The sequence below is a fragment of the Rattus norvegicus genome, chromosome 9 (genome assembly GCF_021556685.1).
Source record: "Rattus norvegicus strain SHRSP/BbbUtx chromosome 9, alternate assembly SHRSP_T2T, whole genome shotgun sequence".
Taxonomy (NCBI): Eukaryota; Metazoa; Chordata; class Mammalia; order Rodentia; family Muridae; genus Rattus; species Rattus norvegicus.
The window spans coordinates 76,146,457-76,167,608 of record NC_141542.1 but is presented as its reverse complement, the minus strand read 5'-3'; the positions used below and the strand labels follow the sequence as shown (position 1 = coordinate 76,167,608).

Below are 21,152 nucleotides of genomic sequence, written 5' to 3'. Positions count from 1 at the left end.
GCCAGCTCTCCAGCCCCTCGCTGCACTTTGACCATTGCCTGTCAACTGCAAGTGTTGCTTTGGACCTTGGTCCTTCCTTGCCTGCCAGTGTCTAAGTGCGGCTCCGTTACAGAGGGCATGCTTGCCCTGTCTCATCTTCCAATAGGAATACAGCATCTTTTTCCTCCTGTGAAGACACCTCTGTCCTGGGCTGGACTATGACTTCCCTCGGCTAACTTTATCTACTGCAAGGTCTACTGGTTCCTGTCCCCAGGAGGGGGTGAGGCTTGGAGTGGTGCTATGTACGTCGACTTAGCCTAGCGATGTGTCCCCGAGGAGTTCAGGGAACCAAGTCATTACCCACGGCTGCTGGAAGGAGGAAACAGCTGTTGGTGTGTGTTGGTGCAGCAAACCTTCAGGGGATGGCTGAACATGGATTTCCCCCTTTCAGTGGGAGGCTAGCCCTGTAGTGGAGCCACAGAGAAGCTAATAGGGTAGACAACGAGGCAGAGCTTCCACACACCCCAGAATGGTTACCTGCTCCTACTGGCGGGGCCCTCTCATTTGGGCGACCTGTGGGACTACTGGAGCCTGATGTTCTGTCCATGTGTCTCTGGCTCTCTGGACTTTTCTTTCCTTTAACTGGGGGTAGGAGACCCAGGGGTTGATTCACGCTCTGGGCCAGGACTTCACCATCTTCTAAAGCAAAATGGGAGAAACCATGGATGAAAAAACCTTTGAATCAGGAAGATCAGAGTTTATCTTTCTGGCTTGGTTGACAGCTGCTGGCACTAGGCATGACGGCTCCATTTGTTTTCAGCTTTGTTCTTCTTTCCCAGACTGCTAAGGAGTAGGGAGTGGCCTGGTCATACTGCTCTTAGCTAGAACAGGGGCCTTCCTCTGAGGAGCTAACTGCCCAGAGTGGGGAGCAATGGAGAAGTGATAGCTGTCCCTGTCATCTCACAGATGGGACCCAGGGTGGGAACAAGACTGAGGGGCTGTGAACCCCCAGGGGTGAAGGCTCCAAGTACTGGGGCTCGGGGGAGTTTGATTATGATACACTTTTCTTTAGAGACAATATTGTGCAGCCCAGTCTGGCATCCAAGCGTGGTCTCTCTCCCTCAGTTTCCCAAATGCTAGGATCACAGCCCTATGCTACTGCCCCTAGCTAAATGCAGATTTCTGATAAAGCAATGTTTTGTTTTAGACAAAGCCAATGATCACATTCCCTTCTCAAGATATGCAGGGTGTAAGATACACCCCCCATCGATCCCAGGACAGACTGGACACACATATTCTCAGACACGTAAGTCCCTTACATAAAATGGCATAGTATTTTCTTAGAACCACATGCACTCCTGTGTATACTTGTTTCTTGACTCCTTATAATAGCTGACACAATGTAAATGCTATGCAAATAATTGTTATATTGTACTGTTTAGGGAAAAGTAGCCCGCAGAGAGGGGATGTTTAGTACAGTTGATTTTTTTCCCCCAAGTACTTTCGATTTGTAGGTGGTTGAATCTGTGAACGTAGAGTGAGCACCCTGGAAAGGAAGGCCAACCATACCACCCTCCAGACGGTAGATAGAGGACCACAGGACTAGTAAAGAAAACTCCAGAGAACACCTCTTACCCTTCACCTCCATGCTCTCCTTCTCTCAGACCTAGCATTCTCTGTCCTAGGAAGGCAGAACCCTAAGACCTCACCTCCAAAAGCCAGCCTTTGGCCTTCAGAGACAATGCCCTTTATTTTATATCTGACCCCTTACGATTAAAAGCTGGCTTCATACACAATCTGAGAAAATTACAAAAAGAAGTACTTTTCCCCTCCCGAGGCAGAGTCTCTCTACATAATCTTGGTTGTCCTGGAATTCATAGAGATCCACCTACCTGCTCCTGCCTCCCGAGTGCCGAGTGCCGTATTTAAAGGTGTGGGCCACTGCACCTGACAAGTATTTTGACACTGTGGAGAAGTCTGGCACACACCACCCCTGGCTTAGTACAGGTTACCATCACCTCCTATGGAACACACTAACACTGATGTCATAAGAAACTAGTCTGGAACCTGATGTACCCATGACCAACTCTCATTCCAGCACTTGGGAGACAGAAACAGGAGGAAAGAAGTTCAAGGTCGCCCCTAGCTACACAGTAAGGTTGGAGCCAGCCTGCGCTGAATTCTACATGAGATTCGGTAATGTCGAAAACAGCAACAGCAACCCGCACACCAAACCACGCCCTGAGAACTCTTAAGGGTTAAAAGACCTCGAGGAGAGGTGACAGTTAAATGCAATGCATGGGCCTGACTTGAATTTTGATTTTTTTTTTTGGAGGGGGGACCCAAAAAGACAGAGAACATTGTTATAGCAAGAAAACTTGAATAAAGATTTTATATTGGAAAACATTTCTGCACGAATGTTAAGGTTCCTGAATGTGTATGGTTGAGGCGAGAATTTTATGCTGATAAAATGGCTAACATCTGCAACTTACCCTCACACAGTGCTACAGTGAAGTAAAATGCGTGAGTGTAGCTACGCGAAGCATAAAAGCTGGCTTCACTTCCGGGCTACTAGAGGGGGCATGTCCTAGGGCTGAGCGAGCCAATGGGCAAGTGCGGCGAGAGTGGGCGTGGACAGACCACTCACCAGCTCTGTGGGGATATAATGTGTGAAGAGCTTGCCTTCCCCACGCCTCCTTTTTATTTGCTGAGTTGACTTCACTCTCTGGGGATGGCCTTGAGCTTAGGACCCTCCTTGGGCTTCCTTTCTTACGAGGTGGGGTCATACACTGAACTATCCCACCCTGACTTGAGACTTCTTAGGCCAGCTTCTACCTGGCATAGCAGCCAAAGATGAGCTAGCTCTCAGCCCCCGGTGGGTAAATACAGTCGGCCAAAAGGAGCAGAGGGCAGCCTGGGATGAGCAATGGCTGAGCGGAACTCCACGGAGCTGTCTTTATCTCCTGTTGCTCTGGCTGTGAACTGGAAAGCGGTCCTTGCCTGTACTAAAGAAGCTGCAAAACGGGTGACTGACAAAGGGGCGGGTTAAATAAGCCCGTATCCTGACAATACCTTTCCAGAGCATCCTGCCCTGGGTTCTTCGCTGTATCTGTTCTCAAGGGCATTGAGTAAAGGGCAAGACATGGAGTTGAACACTGGGAGGTCCTGGCCTCCAGTTCTAGCCAGGCCGCTTCGAGCTGTGTGCCCTCACATAAGTTACTCAGCTCTTGGCACACCCATTTCTGGTCTGTAAAATGCAGTCAGGGTTGCTGTGAGGGGCACCTGAGAGAATCCGTGTTAAAAACCAAGAGCAGAGCTGGCCCAGAGGGAAACAGTATAAATCAATGTGCACCCCCCTGCTTCCTTGCGGGGTGCCTGGTGACCCCGTCACTCATAGACCTGTCATTTCAGGTCTTCCTGTCATCACAGGTCTTTTGGAAGAAGACCCAGGTTTCTGAAAATGGAGAATGGAGATCTTTCCATATGTGATTCATAACTTCCGACTTATTTGCTGCATTAAAATCCATGAGCCCTGTGTGCATAACTTCTTTATTATTTTTAAAAATTTTGTTTTTAATTTTCTTAAGCCCAGGTCTCTGTGTAGCCCTTGCCTGTCCTGGAACTTGCTATGTAGACTAGGCTGGTCTCAGACTCACAGAGATCCTCCCTCGGCTTCCCGAGCATGGGGACTAAAGGCGTGTGCACTATAACACCTGGTCTATGTGCATAACTTCTAATGACTATGTACTCTGAGAAATGGAGACTTTTAACCAATCTTACAATCTTTTAAATGAACAAGTACAGATTTATAAAAGATTAGAAATAAAATTTTCATTGCTTAAAAACAGGATTAGTAACAGGGCATGCAGCAAGTTTTTTAGTCAAGTTAGCACCAGTTTACATCTGTAAGCAGAAAATATGAGGAGGGAATGATCTAGTGGGTAAGTCTTTGGGAGGTAGGCGCTGTTAGCTGCACGGAAGTGCGTGGGTTAAGGCAGTTGCTGCCTGAACAGCAGACACCTTCAGGAGGCTGAGGATGGACTAACCTCCCTGGTGGCCTCTTTTCTCTCCGCTGAGGACCCTTCTGTGCCTCGCCTTGTGAGATGTTGAAGGGAGAGAGGAACTACCTTGAGGTGAGGGTGTATCCTGGCTGCTGTCCACTGGGAGATGCACCGTTATCCCCCTTGGCCTTTCTAAGTACCGATGCTTCATGGGAGGCCTCCATAAGGGTGCGGCTTCCTCTGGTTCTGACTTGAGGTGCTGAGCATCTAGAAGGCAAAGAGAAAGCTAAGCTTTTTTTTTTTTTTTTTGGCCAGGTGCCCTGTCTTGGTGGAGACCTAGCTCTCCCTTGGTAGCACAATGGGGTTTGGGTAAATCTGTGTTCATTCTCTGACTACAGGGGTGGCCATATGACTGAGCCCGGGTTATAAAAGGACTTCATTATTTTAGCCATAAGGGTTGGTTCCAGGGTAGGGAGATGACCCGAGCCTGACTGTCCCTCCCTCTCTCCCTTCCCTTCTTCTCTGTCCTCTCCTCTTCCTCCTTGCTCTCTCCCTTTGAATGAGGCTGAGGATGAAGCATTCATCTTTGCAAGAATTCCAAACAGCCTGGGAGAAATAACCTGTGAAATTTCCAGAAGTCAAAACTCTGTAAGAAATCAGAGGTTTCTGTTGATGGTTTTTAGAAAGCTCTGACTCCTTTAAAATGGGAGTTATCTTTGTCCCGGACTGACTGGGGAAGTTCCAGGAGCCAAAAATCTATGTTGCACAAGGGTACAGTCAGCAAAAGAACTTGGGGATCCTCCTGACAAAGATTGTAGCGATCGGCCTTTTAAGATGATTTTAAAAATCAAAAAGATTCTTTTGGGCACATTTTCTTTTTCTTCCTATAAAATGAAGGTCCAAATAGCCACTAATTGTTCTATAAGAAAGCAGACTGAGCAAGCCAGTAAGCAGCACCCTCCCCTGGCCTCTGCATCAGCTCCCTCCTCCAGGTATCTGCCCTGTGGCTCCCCTCTGTGGACAATCACTCTGTGTATGTAAGCCAAATAAACCCTTTCCTCCCCAAGTTGCTTTTAATCATGGTGTTTTGTTACAAGCAAAAGTAACCCTAACTAGGACTATTTTTCTTTTCAATTTCATCCTTAGTTGATTTTTAATATTATATTCAAGCTGCCTAAACATTCTTGCCCCTTTATACTATCTATAGTACCAGGTCTTATATGTATCTGTCTGCCTTCTTTTCTGAGTTTAATAACATGAACTGCATGATGCAGGGCTTGGCAGATAGTTATGAAATTGAATTGGAGATGAACAGAAGAGACCTACATATTTTGCTGCCTTTTCTTTGTTTGCAGAAGACTGTCTTTTCCTGGGGATGACCCCAGGAAGCCCGGCCATCACTTTGGGATGGGTTGGACTGGCAGGAACCCCATCTCTCTGCCCTTTTTGGCTTGGGCAGATTCCATCAGGAGGGGACCCACCTCTTCTGCTGGCCTTTTCTTGTGGGGGTTGTGGGGTATGAAAATGAATCTCCATTGGGATAACGAAGAGCTCCTTTGGGAGTTCACTGCCTTTAAATCGGCTCCTCGGGGGTTTGAGGGCTCTGGGTGGTTCTTCTGAAACAGGAGGTAACTGCAGAACCCTTGGTGCCTGGAGAAAGTTTAAACACAAAACCAACATGGCAGCAATCCCAACTCTGCCTGCAGAGAGCAAATGATACAACGAGACATCTTACCACACTGCTTCTACAAATGCCTGCTAGGAGAAGCAAACGTAATCCGCTGGGAGGCGTGCTCAGGGCTGGGGTGTTTGCCTTGTGTTGTTTTGATGTCTCCAAGGAGCTCTGCATATGTCCTCAACCTCCCTGCCTGATTCTTCTGAGTTTTATCAACACAATAAGTTAGAGAATCTTTGAGAGAGCCATGTGTGGTAGTCCACATCCCGAATCCCAGCACTCGGGAAGTGATGCCAGGAGGATCATGAGTTCTAGACCCTGCACAGTGAAACTGCAAATTCAAAGCCATCCTGCCCTCCATGAGATCCTGCTCCTCTCTCCCTACCATGAAAGCCTTTGAGAGAATAGTAGCCTCTGTTGTGACTGGGAGGGTGACAAGGATGTGAGTGACAAGGATGGAGTTGCCGTGGACTGATAAATGGGGAATCTCCAGATATATGGCTAAGGTGGGCAGGGGACAGACACTTCCGCTTCAGGTGAGAGGGGGCAGAGGCCGGACTAGTCACTGTGCCTGGTTCCCTGTGATAACTTCCAGACCTCAACTTCTTCCTTAAAATAGGGCCTGGCCAGACTTCCTATGCTGCAAAGCCAGGAGATAGAAATTAATTAACATATTTAGTCACAGTAGTGTTTGGAATGTGGATTATTTTTATGACTTATGTGGTGTGTGTGTATGTTGTATGTGTTGTCTGTACAGTGTGTGTGTGTGAGGATGTCTACATGTATACTGCATGTGTGGTGTATGTGTGTATGTCTGCATGTATGGTGTATTTGTGGTATGTGGCGTGTATGTGTGGTGTGTATGTGTGTATATGGTATGTCTGCATGTATGGTTTATCTGTGTCTGTGGTGTGTGTGTATGTGTTTGTTTGTATGTGTGTTGCTGAGGGTACTAGACAAACACTTTACTACTGAGTGTCCTTTGACCACCCCCAGCAGAAAATCTGAGCTTCTGATCACTTTTGCCTCATGAGCACAACCAAAAGGAATCTCTAAGGCAACTTAGTGTGTGTGTGTGTGTGTGTGTGTGTGTGTGTGTGTGTGTGTGGCACACACACACACACACACACACACACGATGTTATATGTATGTATGTTGGTGGGGGTAGAAGCCATAGGGTAATACTTGGATCCTCCAGTGTCCAGTCATTCAGACACGACAGAGCACTTTGGTTTGCAGCATTGGCCTATGCATTTAATGCTCTAAGATGTGTAGGTGCTGGCTTTCAGAGAGTTTGATTTCAGAGAAAGAAAAATAAAAAGATTCTCTTTTTTTTTCTCTCTCAGTGCTTAAAAGGAAAATAAAAAATAAAAAATAAAATAAAATCAGAAATCAGAAACACACAGAAGCATCCAACATGTTTGGGGTTGATTGAGGAAGGAAATTTTATCCAACTTATACAAAGTATTATTTATAATTTTGAGACCTTAAGAAAATGATTGGCCAAACATATGCACATAGGCTATCTGTTTCTGAAGACCCTACCGGTGCAGGTATTGGCTGCCAATGGCCTTGCTTTGAATACAGACCTTGTAGGGTCTGTTTTACAAGGGTTGCATTGAAAAGCTGTGCGGGGAACTCAGACTGCTTGCGTGAGGGATGGCTGACAAGCCAAGCCTTAATTTCTTTATTCTAATTAGAAATTGACACAGGGTTTTAACATAGTGGAAAATATCGCTTTCCTATGTTAATGAATGCCTGGGATTCAAAGGCGTCCCTTTCTTCTAGGCCTGGCACGGGTCTGAACTGGCTGGATATGAGAGGCTTTCCACAGGCCTGTGTGGATTCTGAGGTGATGCCGGAGCTCAGGTCTGCTCTTTTTTCCTGGCCCAAAGGAACAGAAGAGGACAGCTCAGACTCAGGACCACCCAGACAACATCCATTCCTGGCTCCAGGAGTGCCTGGACTGCCTGTGGGCTCCAGGAGTGCCTGGACTGCCTGTGGGCTCCAGGAGCCACTTAAGATGCTGTGAGCCCTTACTCAGTGCTTTCCAACTGGACTCTAAGAAAGTTCTAAAGTACATCATCTCTTGCCCTTCTGCCAGCTCAGAGGGTCACATCATTTTCTGCTTCCAGACAGGCTCTCTGTGGCTTAGATGTGAATGGCCTGCCCACATTCACACAGCAGCTGTGGGCAGAACATTTTGGAGTTTCTACATGACTTCTCCATCACTGATGCTTCCTAAACACCAAAGTCCTATACAGAATTGTGAGGCAGGGTCAGGCTAGAGTCATTTTCAGGAAGAGGTGCTCATGACTTCTAAGATTTTCATCACATGTGTTTACTTATTTATTTATATGTGGATGGGCCCTTGCCACTATGTGCCCGTGGACGTCAGAGGACAATTGTGGGAGTTCGTACTGTAATTTTGTCTCATGAGTTCCAGAATTGAGTCAGGTCATCAGGCTTGGACACACACACACAAATGCACACATATATACACACAGTTACACATGGACACAGGCACACACGGAGACACCACACATATAGAGACATGCATACACATACCGATTCGTGTGTGCACATGCACACACACACACACACACACACACACAGACGCACATGCTCTTGCACCCCCAGCCTCTTACCTTCTTTTTCTTTGTTTCCCCAAGGCTATTTTGTTTTGAGCCAATGGCAGATGCTATATGAGGGAAAAGGCATCTTTTAACAAGAGGCTCCTGGGACAAGCAGCTACCTCTGGCCTTGGTGGGTTTCATGTTTCCTTGTTTGTCTGTAGAAACAGGTAGGAATGAAAACTTGTCAGTTATAGGGATGGGGTAAGCTGCTGAGTTTTAACTCTTGTTATTTTTTTCTTTTCTTAGAAATTTGTTTTTATTATTTGTGTGTGTGTGTGTGTGTGTGTGTGTGTGTGTGTGTGTTGATACATGTTACATTCCTGCAGAGGTCAGGGGGTATCAGATCCTTTGGATCTGATTACAGGCAGTTGAGATGGTTGTGAGCCGTCCAGCATGGGTGCTGGGAACTGAACTGGGGTCCTCTGGAAGAGCAGTAAGTACTTTTAACCATCGAGCCATCTCTCTCACCCTCTATTTTAATTTTGAGCAGGGTTTCATACTGTGGCCCAGGGTAGCTAGTCTGAAACTCAGTATGCGAGATGATCTTCAAGTGGGGCGCAGTCTGAGTGCTTAGATTGCAGACATCCCGGGTGCCTTCTCTGGGTATCGCATTAATGTATAGAGATGAATAGGAAATAGAAGTTTCATGCAAATCTGGCTGATGAGAAGGAAATCGGGGTGTGTGTGGAACACTGAGGTGGCCGTGGCTTTGCATGGCAGGCAGGGGACCCGAAATCTCACTGTCTGGTCTCTGCTGGCTGAGTCAGGTGGTGGTGAGAGTAAGAGCAATGGTAACTCGAGTGGCCTGAGAACTAAATGTGGGAGGGGAATTACACATCGTGTCTTATATGTATTAACCCATGCAATCCCCATAGTCTCACAGTGCTGTTATCTCATCCCACAGAGCAAGAAATGTCCTCTATAAAACTGAACAATTTGCCGGTAGGTGGGCGATCGTTCAAACTCAGCCCTGTGTGGTTAAGCACTAGGCAAGGGGGAGCCTGTCAGAATCTCATTCCCACACTAAGTGGACTCCGTTGTTCTCAAGGGTGAGTGACAAGAAGTGGCATTTGACGAGCCCGAGTTCTCAAGTGAACGCTGCATTAGGTGCGTTCGGATCAACATAGACCTCGGGCTTCTTACCACTGAGACCTGCCTTTCTACCTGGGAAGGCTCCACAGTGGAAGGTGAAGAGGGATTTGTCACTAGGAAGCTGAGGGTGACTGAATGAGGCACACCCAAGGACCTTCCGGGAGGCTTGCCGATTCTTTCTATTGTGACTTTCCTCTGAAGCGTGGACACGGAGGCGGCTCTCTCTCAACGCGTCCTAGGGAACGACACACACACAGTCGTGTAAACATAAGGGATAGAGCAGCTCTCTGTAAGCCAGACCTGGCGGATCTGAGGGTGAAATCTCTGAGGAATGGGGAGGCAAGTCACGGCAGCGTTCTCTTTAATGCTGTTGTTATGATGAGACAACATTAGTGACCAAAGGAGGAATGACGGAATGACACACAGCTACATGCAGCACACGGAAGCTGATGTGTTAACTCTGTAGTGTCACCAAAAGGGCCATGGGGCGGAGAATCAGAACGAAGTGCTTAAATCAAGGTCTTTATGCCATAAAATTCCCTCTTTCCCCATCTGTAGTGGGGCTCTTCCCCATGGTTCTGCTCTCCTAGGCATGTGAACTCCTGGAGCCAAACAAGATTATTAAGATAGGAGTAGATACTGTCTGTGTGGCTCTGAGAAACTATCAACAGAGGCAGCACACACACATCTCTCTCTCACCCCACCCCTCACTGATCCCTTCCTATCCTCCCTCCCCTGAGAGAGAGAGAGAGAGTGCCTTGGAGTCTAGAAAGCACTTCTACATTTTAACTCACAACTCTATCCTGTACAGGAGTTCATTCAGGCTGGAAGTTAAGTTCTTAGTCTAAGGTTAGGAGTTTCCTTCTTCCTAGGCAGACCACAGTTGTCTGTGGGGTGGGGATCAAGGAGAATCTGGTTCAGCAATTTGGGAAACCAGGAGTTAGACAGAGTTAAAGTGGCCTCAGGATCTTTTTTTTTTTTTCCGGAGCTGGGACCGAACCCAGGGCCTTGCACTTGCTAGGCAAGCGCTCTACCACTGAGCTAAATCCCCAACCCCAAAGCCCAACTTTAAAAGGAGCACTTGGCAGTGTCTGGGTTTCTTGAGTGACAGTTTAGGAGACAATATTCGAAGTCAAAATACCATTCTTATTTCTGGAGAGTTCCAAGAAACAATGAAGGGAGAGAGAATCTCCCCTAAAGTCATGAAGAGCAGAGGGAACCCTCACAGAAACTACCTCGGCCGGGGTTTCATCTTCCGGCCATGGCTGCTTCCTGAGTGACATCAGGTAGTGACTCTCCCGATTGCTGTGGTTCTGAGCAACAGAACCCTGGTCCATGTGTGTACCAATTTCCCCTTCATCCAGACCTGCAAAGGTGACAGTGGGTCAGCTGGGACCTCAGACATGGCATGATGTTGTGGCTCTTTCCTTCTGGCTGTTCTGAGCAATGGTGGCCCAGGCACTTGTTTCTCTTGCTCCCTCACCTTCTGCCTCCATGGAACTGGGAGACACAGGGCTGCCCTGGCTGTCGGGAGATTCAAGGCGGAAGCTTGGCTTCTCAGATAATGTTCCCTCACTTGTAAGATGGGAATCCCCACCAACCAATGAGTGAGTACACGTGGAGGGGGACCCATGGCTCCAGTCACATAGGTGGCAGAGGGTGGCATTGTCCTGCATCTACGGGAAGAGAAGCCCTTGGTCCTGTGAAGGCTCCTTTCCCCAGTGTAGGGGAATGCCAGGGGGGTGAGGTTGGAGTGGATGGGTGGGAGGAGCATCCTCATAGAAGCAGGGGGAAGGGAGAGGGGTATGGGAGAGGGGGGGGGAAGGGATAACATTTGAAATGTAAATGCATAATATCCAAGAAAAATAAAATTAAAAAAATATGCACAAAGCCCTGGATTGATCCCCAGAGCAACATATATTAAAAAAAAAAAAAATAGGGATCCCAATTTCTTGCCTTCACTTCCTTACAGAGTTGGCTGGGCCTCAGATCCAGATCATGACAGTGACCATTCTATGGTAAAGTACAAGGGATCCAGAGTGGTGAAGGTGCGACTGTGTGTCGTGACCAGCAGCCCTGACCTTCTGCCACGGGGATGCTGAATGGAAACCTGTCCTTAGGGTTTCTGGGTGTCTCCTGGTGGTTTACTTGGGGAAGACCTCTGTCAGAAGGCAGGGAGGTAAGACTGCTGCCTCGCTCTGGATTCATCCTGTCTGCAGCCTGCAGGAAGGATCTGAATCAACAGATGACTGTGGCCTAGTTAACAAATCTTTCTCCGATGGTTTAAAGGGTCCCGCCGCTATTTTCATCACCTACTCAAGGTAGATTTATTGCTGAAAGAGTCTGGCAGGCCTTCCTCATTAGGAGCCAAGCTGCGGCAACACCTCCCCTCCCAGCATGCAGCTCTGCCTCCATTCCCAGCATGCAGCGCTGTGGAACAATGTGGGTCTGTGGAAACCTCCAGGTGCCTGTGTGAGGTGGAGAATTGGGCAACTGGGACTTCCTGTGTTCCTCCACAGCCAGCCTCACCTGCCTTCACCACTCGCATCCTTGGTATCTTTGGCCTGGGGCGGCGGGGGTGCAGCTCTCCCCACCCCCTTCCTTTGCCCGAAGGGTGCTTTGATTTGAAGAGATGCTGGAAGTATCCAGAGACAAGACACAAGCTCCGGTTCAAGTTCAAAAGTCAAAAAACCCAGGGAACTTGATAGATAGCCCAGAGCTCATCCACAAAAGGACCTTAACTCCATACCGAGTCTATAGCACTAAAGAGCTTTGGGGGCATTCTAGAATGACCTTTTGATTCTAAACCAGACTACAGATCTATCTTTCCTAGTCAGATTCACTGGGAATTGGATACACTTCTGAGGGTGGAGGAAGTGGAAGTCCAGCCAGACGGATGATCACTCAGCAGCTGTGTACGTCAGAGAGCGTAAGGTGGGCAGGGGCACTGTGGTAGAGGGTATTTGTAGGTCATTACTCTTTGACTGTATCACAGTGAGATTGAATGTGTGACTCAATCTATGTGAGGGCAACATTTTTCACTACACAGCATCATCTGGCTCATTAGTTAAAGCTCCACAGGACTAGGTTTGCAAGAAAAGCACTAGACATTTTAATTAGGAGACCAAAGCTAGGTCTCTGTACTTCAAATATGGACTGGGACCATCCCTGCCCCTCCCCTACAGTTTCTCTGTTCCCCTCCCCTCCCCTTTCCCCTTCTCTCCCTTCCCCACCCCGCCCCCTCATCTGGGCATGGAAAGTGGAGAGGATTCCAAGAGTCTTCTACCAATCCTTTTTTTTTTTTTTTTTTGCTAAATTTTAATTTTTTTTATTTTTTTAGATAGTGTGTCTCCCATAACCCTGGCTGTTCTGGAGCTTGCTAGGCTGGCCTTGAACTTACAAATATCCTCTTGCCTCTGTCTCACCAGTGCTAGGATTAAAGGGCTGCACTTTAAATCTGGACCCTTTATCACCTTAGTTTTTGAACAGGCTCTCCGCTGATCTAGACGCTCACTGTGGTGGTTTGAATACGCCTGGCCCATGGGAAAAACGGCCTTGTTGGAGGAAGTGTCACTGTGTATGCAGGCTCTTAGGGTGCCCAGTGCTCAAGCTCCACCCAGTGTGGAAGGAGAGTCTTCTCCTGGCTGCCTTCAGATCAAGATGTAGAATCCTTAGCTCCTCCAGCACCGTGTCTGCCTGCACTTTGCCATGCTTCCCACCATGATGATAATGGACTGAACCTCTGAAACTGTAAGGCAGCCCCAGTTAAATCTTGTCCTTTATAAGAGCTGCTTGGTCACAGTGTCTCTTCACAGTAATGAAACCAAAGCCCAGACACTCACCATCTTGGTTGGGCTAACTGGCCAGCAAGCCCTGGGTTTTTTATTGGCCTCCATTCCTAACCACTTTAGTTCCAAGTTCTCTACTTAGCTTTCAGATGGGTGCTGGGGGGTTGAATTTTAGGTCCTCCTGCTGTCACAGCGAGTGCCCTTACCGAGCCATCTCCCCAGCCTTCCTGAGATTTTTTTTCACAAAAGCACACAGGGGAAAGACTGCAGACACCATTGGTCCCATTTTATAGCTGAGTAAACTGAGGAAGCAGGGAGCAGAGCTTTGGTAACAGTTCATTGTTGGGGATCTGAGCTGTACAGCCAGAACTTTTCCTGTACAGTCTGAAAAAAGAAAAGGCCGTCAGCGGGATGCTAAGGGGAATGAAGTTAAAACCAACGAAACCATTGGGGTCCAAATGTCAGCTTCTGAGAGCTGTATAGTTCTTTAACATTGATTTTTTTTTTCCCTTCTTTTTCCCGTGATCACAGGCAATTGGGTACCGCAATTAGCAATTACGCTGAAAAAAAAAATCTAGGGAGGTCTGTAATTAACATTTATTGAGCACTTGCTATATCGGGGCCGCACCATCGCCTTGAACTCCCACACACAGTCCTCTGAAGTACCTGTGGTATGCTCTCCATTTTATAAATGAGGAAACTGAGGCCCAGAGACATTATATGGCTTTCAATCTCGTGCTATCCCACACGTCCTAGTCCACCTTGTCTCTATTTTCTGCTGATGGTAACAGCTCCATGGTAGATGGTGTCAGTGAAGTCACAGATCCCACAGTTCTGAAGTCTTGAGACCCCTCCCCAGTGAAGGTGCTGCCATTCCCTGCCCACTGTTTTGGGTCCCAGAGCGTCAGAATCCCAGGCTACCAGTAGGGCTATGAGGAGAGACTTCATAAGACCGATGAGGTAGCCCTCCACCAGGGAATGACAGAGTCAGTCCCACATGACATTACTTAGGTGGGTTCCAGTCCCCAGAACATGGATTGATTGTCCAGAAACATGATTTCATCCATGTTCCAGAATCTACTGCTTTATGGAATTTCCACCCATGTTAATAAAGCACAGAGAGACTATGCTATAAACAAAAGTATAAACATCTAATGAGAAAGACGGTTGATGGATCACTGTGTTTTATATAGACAAACTACATGTGGGACAGGTTCTGACCAAGGTTCAGTGGCACTAGAGTCTAGGTTCCAGTGACTGTGTGTTGGAGTGCTTGGTGGCTCCAGCCTCTGAGGACCTGCCATGTTCCACACTCCCCCTACTAATCTGGACAAGATCTTCTCCCAAGGAGAGAGCTGGATCTGATGTTGCCATTGTTTCTGGAAATATCCTTTTGGATTTCAGAAAAATACCTTTATTGATGCTAAGCTCTGTTCTGAGCTACCTCTTGCAATCTCTTAACTGCTCTTCCGGTGACACACGTTCCCAAGAAAAGCATTAGCAGGTGAAGTCTCCACGCTGCTGAACAGTTTACAGGCAGAGCACGGTTATTTTTCTGTGTAGTGCTGAGTGGTTTTAATATGCCCATTATACAGATAGACAAATGGAGGCTCAACTCAAAGAGGTTAGCTGACTTGCTCAAGGTCTTTCATCCCACAAATCAAAGGAGAGACTTAGCAAAACAGATTCATGCTTCTAAAGTTGTGAATTTTTAAAGCATTGTCACAAAAAATCACAAGATTAAAGAATGTTAGATGGTGACACACATCTCTAACGCTAGCATTTAGAAAGCTGAGGGAGGGGACTGTGAGTTTTAAGTTATCCTGGGCTGCATAGTGAGACCCTGTCTCAAAAAACCCAACCAACTAACAAAGGTAAGAGAATATTAGAATAGAACAAACTTCAGAAATCTGAACACTAAAATCTATAGCTATGTTGTTCAGTGTAGTAGCCACTAGCTACATGCTATTTATATGTAAATAGATCAAAATTAATTAAAAACTCTGTTTCACAGTTGCAGTAGCTACATTTCAAGCACTCACTAGACATATATGATTAATGGCCAATCTACTGGATATCCAGACTGAGGCCCTTGTCTTACAAATGAAGACGATGGGACCAGATCTCCTGGATTTTACTCTGTGAGCCTTTATTTTATTTTGGTTTTGTAAGACAGGTTTTCTCTGTGTATCCCTGGCTATCCTGGAACTCTGACCGGGCTGTCCGTGAACTCAGAGATCCACCTGCCTCTGCCTCCCAAGTGCTTTTGAAAACTTTATCTTAAGCTGTTAAAACTAATCCAAGTATCTATGAACTAAACTGATTGTGAAAGCAACAGGTAGGGGCTGGGGAGATGGCTCAGTGGTTAAAGTGCCAGGCATGTCAAGACCAGAGTTCGAATTCCCAGAACTCACTTAAAAAGCTGTGTGGGTATAGCAGTCTGCTTAGAGTCCAACTTCAGAGGCTTAAGACAGGGGATCCCCAAGGCAAGCTGGTTAGCAAGACTACCAATTCAGTGAGCTTTGGGTTTGATTGAGAGACTTGCTTCAATGGATACAGTGGAAAAGCCATGTAGAGTGATAGCCAACATTAGCCTCAGGCCTCAGCACACATGCACACACACACATGTGCATGAACATCCATACCCACACACTCGTGCCCCCACACAATCAAACACGCATATGCACACGCACATCTCATCATACACACGTACATGAAAAATTAAAAAAAATCAACAGGTACCTTGTGCATAAGATGATCGCTGCTGAATCCAAAACGAAGGGATGACAGGCAGGAGATGGTATTTTGGGGGTACACCTGAAAGATCCTGTTGTGGCCTGAGATTCTTGGGTATCCCAAGCTGACTAACCTGGAGCAGCACAGCGTCCTTGATGTGTCCTGAGGGGCAGGTCAGGAGTTACTGGTGTCAAGCATGGTCACCAACCTAGGGTTCTGGAAAGACTGGGAGTTCCCCAACTTGCAGTAGTCCTAGCTTTGAACAGATGTTAAAGTGGACAACTGGAAGATGAGAGGGGTTAGCAAGCCCAGAGAGAACGCGTGCAAGTTCTCTCATGTGCCTTGGGTGTTTCTGGTGCCACGTGGGCGCTTTGTCCTACTTTACCATTCCCAAGAACTAGATCCATGTTGGGAAAAAAACAAAGGAAAACCAAACCTGGGGCTGCTTCCCCGTGTTCACCAGGAGGCTTGCTTGGCTTCAGAAAGAGAGATCTAACCACAGTAGGCAGGGCTTGCTTGCTCTGGCTGCCTCGCTCAGAAGCCGTCTGAATCTAGTCTACCCGACCTGCAGTACTTCTTTTTTTTTTAAAGATTTATTTATTTTTATGTATGTGAGTGTACCCTGTCACTTTCTTCACCAGAAGAGGGCATCGGATCTCATTACAGATGACTGTGAGCCACCATGTGGTTGCTGGGAATTGAACTCAGGACCTCTGGAAGAGCAGTCAGTGCTTCTAACCGCTGAGCCATTTCTCCAGCCCTGCAGTACTTCTTGAAGGCTTACCGAGGGCTGACTCTCTGCTAGGCCACCGGGGAGATGCAGGAGAACTGGACATGGATTCCTCATGGCAGTTTGGAGAGATGGAGCTCTGTACTCAGCCCTACAGCTCTGAGTGTCAGTGTGATGTTAGGTTAGAAGGCCAGAAGCTCAGTAGTGGCTGGAATTGTTTTTTTTTTTTTTTTAAGACTTTATAGAAGATTCGGGCTTGTGTACGCAGTCTAGATTAAAATTTTTAGGTATATGTGTATCTGTTTCTGTGCACACGCACATGCACGTAAATTATGAAACTACAAAGGGCATCATGAGAGGGCAAGAAGATATCTTAAGGGGGTGGAAATTAGAGAGAGAGCAATGGGTCCATGTAGTAAGGCAGAAAGAGGACTGACTGCAAAGACAGATGTGTGAGGAGCAGTCAGACAGGAGGAATTAGAGCACACTCTTATGTATGGTTCTCAACCTGCAGGTTGCGGCCCTTTTGGAGGTATTGAACGGTTGTTCTTCCACAGGAGTCGCACATCAGATATCCTGCATATCAGATATTTATATCACTACTCACAACAGTAGCAAAGATAGTTATGAAATAGCAATGAGATATTTTTATGGTTGGGGGTCACCACAAAATGAGGAACTGTATTAAAGGATCTCAGCATGAGGAAGGTTGGGAACCACAGCCCTAATGATGTATGAATGAAGGTGTCCTGATGAAACTGGTTACTCTGTATACTAAAATAAACATTGATTTAAAAACCCTTTAGGGGTAGGGGATTTAGCTCAGTGGTAGAGCGTTTGCCTAGCAAGCTCAAGGCCCTGGGTTCGGTCCCCAGCTCCAAAAAAAAAAAAAAAAAAAAAAAAAGGAAAAGAAAAAAACCCTTTAAAGCTGGCATGGTGGCCTCATGCCTTTTAATCCCAGCACTCGGGCTGAAGCAGGAGGATGTCTATGAGGTTGAGGCTAGCCTGGTTTTGCATTGATTTTCAGGCCAACCAGGGAAAACCTATCTCCAAAAACAAAACAAACACTGAAGTAAAAAGAGAAAAAAAGAAAAAAAAGCGCTTTTAGAAAGGAAGAAAGAGAAAGGAAACAAGCTTGAAGTGTGGGGATTCATCACAGAGTCAGGAAGAGGGGACTAGAGGATATTGCTGACATTGAACAGTGAGTGAGTTCTGAAACCTGAGGGGAAGAGGTAACAGCTGTGGAGACAGTGGCTTCTCACTGGAGTCTCAGCTTGGCTCCTCCAACTTGAGGGCCTACTTTAAAGAGGGGCTTTAGTGAGGAGCTGTGGCAAGGGGCCCACAAACACAAACCACCTGTACCGTTTCTTAGACCATACATGCTAGACTACATTACGACGGTCTAAGATCTGTCTGTTGTTGTTTTGAAGGGGTTACCTTTCTTGAGGCTGCTGGGATGGTAACTGCTCTGCCTTGGTCCCATCCAGTGATAATACCTTTTTGGTTGAGAAGCTCTTTCTCTTAAGTGGTAAGTAAATAGAATTGCGTGTAACCATGAGACTCTGCCTTGAGAGTAGAACTAATTGCCAGAGAAGCCACGTGGCTCATCTTGTTTCAAACCACCACTTACTGGGCAGGGAGCTGTTTTCTTTCCTCTTCCAGGTAAAACTATAAAATAAGAAGCAAGCCAGAATCCTCTGGTCCTGTTGGTGCTGAAGGAACCGCAGAGAGGCCGAGTGAGGTCTGGCACATCTTACCACCCATCTCTCCCACGTAGTTTGTCAAATAAAATACAAGATGTCCAATTAAGTTTAAGTTTCAGATAAACAATAAATACTTTTTAGTAGAAATATGTCCCAAATGTTGTGAGTTTCGCTGTTCGTGTGGGTGTAATGTGCTGGCTCAGAAGACCCAGATTCCCACTTCAGGCTTCTGTAAGTTTGCAGGGTGCGTTTGGGGTTCGTCAGGCAGAGGGGTGTTCATCCCTCTCTGGAGGGATCGTGCTGGAGAGTTGCTGGTTTGGGTTTTTTTTTTTTTTTTTTTTTTTAAGAGGACCTGAGATGACCTCGGACAGGGAACTTGGGAGTTCTGGGAAGAATGTGGTGCTGTGGGTGTGAGAAGTATCGGCTTTCTGGGCTCAGCTCTGCTTCTCTCTGGCTGACCCTGGACAAGGAAGTACTTTGTGTAGTTAGAACCCCTTTTGTTTTGTCTTGTGACCAGTGGTTTTTAAGATGAAGATCTCCAAGGCCTTGGCCTGGAGTAGGCTGGGAAGCAAGCTCTGGATTCGGGAGAGGATGGACAGTGTGATCAGGGACTCAGGTGTCCCTTCCTTCCACAAATGTCCAGGCAGATAAAAGGCACAAGTTGAGATAGAGGCCTGGGGACTTTGCAGACCTGGACCTTAAATCCTGGTGTTTCTGGCATCAATGGGAAACACACCTTCACATCAGATTGGGACACGGGGGAGACTGGAATTCGCTCCAGCCCGTTTTCCCACCGACCTGCACACTGGAGTCTGTACATGGTGTCAGGGGGCCATGTCCGCAAAAGGCCTCGGAGGTATCTCTTGGCTGAATACCCAGGCTGGATCTGCCGTTGGGTCTGGCTCTCTGGCTTGCTTCGGAAGTACAGGTAAGGTCTCCAGGCACTGTCCTGCTTCCTCTGTGGGGACACCAATCAGAAAACATCACAGCCACTGAGCCCTGAGACTCCAACTGATGCAGGCTGGTTAGCCCAATACTCATCAGCAATCCAGAGACTCCCAGGAGGGGCCAGAAGGCACCAAGAACAAATGCTTTGGTTAATAAACACAATCCAAGAGCCCAGCGAGCAGAGCCCTGAAAGGCCCCTGAAGATACACAGTCAGAGGGGAAGGAGAAGTGACAAAAGCCAGACTCCACCTTGAGCTAGAGCATTAGGGAAGAGTAAAACCTCAGAAGAATTAGTTTAGCTGTGGAAATCGCGTCAGTCCCTTCTAAATGGCCCTGATGCAGTGGGAAAGCATGTGTGCTGCAGCCTGGGCGCTCAGTGTTCCTCAGTGTTCACAGGAAGCTTGGCATTTGGAAGAGTTGATGGTGTTGCATTTCATTTCAGCTAGAGAGAATTTTCTGGGACTTGTCCTTCCAGAGTCAGCCCCTCAGTGCAAGACACCTGGGAACACATATACAACAGCCAACGCTTGACTGAGATTTTATTGTATGCAGAGCCTTTAACTCTCTGCAATCCTATAGGGTGGATGGATTTTAAATGGTGGACGAACTCCCGAAGATGATTCGTTAAACCCATGAATAGCTGGTGGCACATGCCTTTAATCCCAGCATTCGGGAGACTGAGGCACCCTGAGCTCTGTGAGTTCAAGGCCAGCCTGGTCTATAGAGCGAGTTCCAGGATAGTCAGGGCTACACAAAGAAACCCAGTCTTGAGAAACCAGGGGATAAAAGGCCTATGAATAACAAAAATGCTGGTAAACAGTGCTAATTGATCATGGCATCCCTGATTGATGGCTGGACATGATCTTAGAATACAGGCTCTTAAAATCAATGTTTTAGATTTATCTTATTTTATATGTACAAGTGTTTTGCCTGCATGTATGTAAGTGTATGTATGTGTGCCTGATGCCTGCAGAGATCCAAAAAGGGCCTTGTGTACCCCGGACTTGGAGTTATAGATGCTTGTCAGCCACCATGTGAGTACTAGGAATTGAGCCCAAAGACAAATGCTCTAAAAGGCTGAGTCATCTCCCCAGTCCCCTTAATTTTTTTTTAAATGAAGGCATAGTTTGTATCTAACCTGCAACATGCTTAGATTTTTTTAGTCTAATAAAAGTTGACAACTATATAAGCCTTTGTAATCACCATGGAAAATAAAAGGCAGACTATTCTGCTCAGGATATATCTTAAGCCATTTCTTTAGCATTTTCCATCTACACACCAGATAATTAGTTTTGATTTCTAATCCCATTTATATCAATGATTTTCACACACACACACACACATTTGCACATCATGTGTTCATTGATGCCCCATGAATGTGTTCTGCAGTGTTCCATCTAGAAGTGGTGTGAGGGAGACCATTTGCTTACCAACTACTCCTTAGGTAAACAGTTCCCACAGGGCCGTAAAGCAGACTGGGAAGATGGAGGGCACCTTAGCCCGTTCACTACTGCTGTAACAGAATCTGAGCTTGGGTAGTTGATAAAGAATAGAGGTTTGGCTGGCTGATGGTGTGCACACCTTTAATCCCAGCACTCTGGAGGTAGAGGCAGGAGGATCTCTGAGTCTGAGGCTAGCCTGGTCTACAGAGACGGTGTTACACAGAGAAACCCTGTTTCAAAGAACAAACAAACAAACAAATAAAGCAAAACCAAAAAGAACAGAGGTGTGTTTCCTGCAGGTCCTAGAGGTCCAAGGTCATCCTGTGAGGCCTTCTTGCTCTGTCATCCTTGGCAGAAGGCGTATATGCACTCGTTCCATTTGGCAGCTAGGTGTGGGGGTGGGATAGGGGCTGAACTCAGTC

At 46.9% G+C, this 21,152-nt stretch overlaps 1 protein-coding gene across 23 annotated transcripts in view; it reads right to left on the bottom strand.

The window, feature by feature from the left end:
* Kiaa2012 (KIAA2012 homolog) overlaps nucleotides 1-21,152 on the bottom strand; it is a 136,518-nt gene that overhangs the window by 98,312 nt on the left and 17,054 nt on the right. For 8 of the 23 annotated variants that reach the window (XR_015628852.1, XR_015628853.1, XM_087567282.1 and 5 more), the window contains 8 exon segments: nucleotides 19,139-19,298; nucleotides 15,914-16,069; nucleotides 10,619-10,749; nucleotides 9,456-9,618; nucleotides 8,304-8,446; nucleotides 5,462-5,630; nucleotides 4,107-4,247; nucleotides 517-678 (listed from right to left, as the gene is read on the bottom strand). Coding sequence is in view for 21 of the 23 variants with exons in the window: in XM_087567282.1 (XP_087423408.1) it covers nucleotides 517-678; nucleotides 4,107-4,247; nucleotides 5,462-5,630; nucleotides 8,304-8,446; nucleotides 9,456-9,618; nucleotides 10,619-10,749; nucleotides 15,914-16,069; nucleotides 19,139-19,298 (1,225 nt within the window). In the remaining 2 variants the exon portion in view is untranslated. 23 annotated transcript variants of the gene reach the window in all.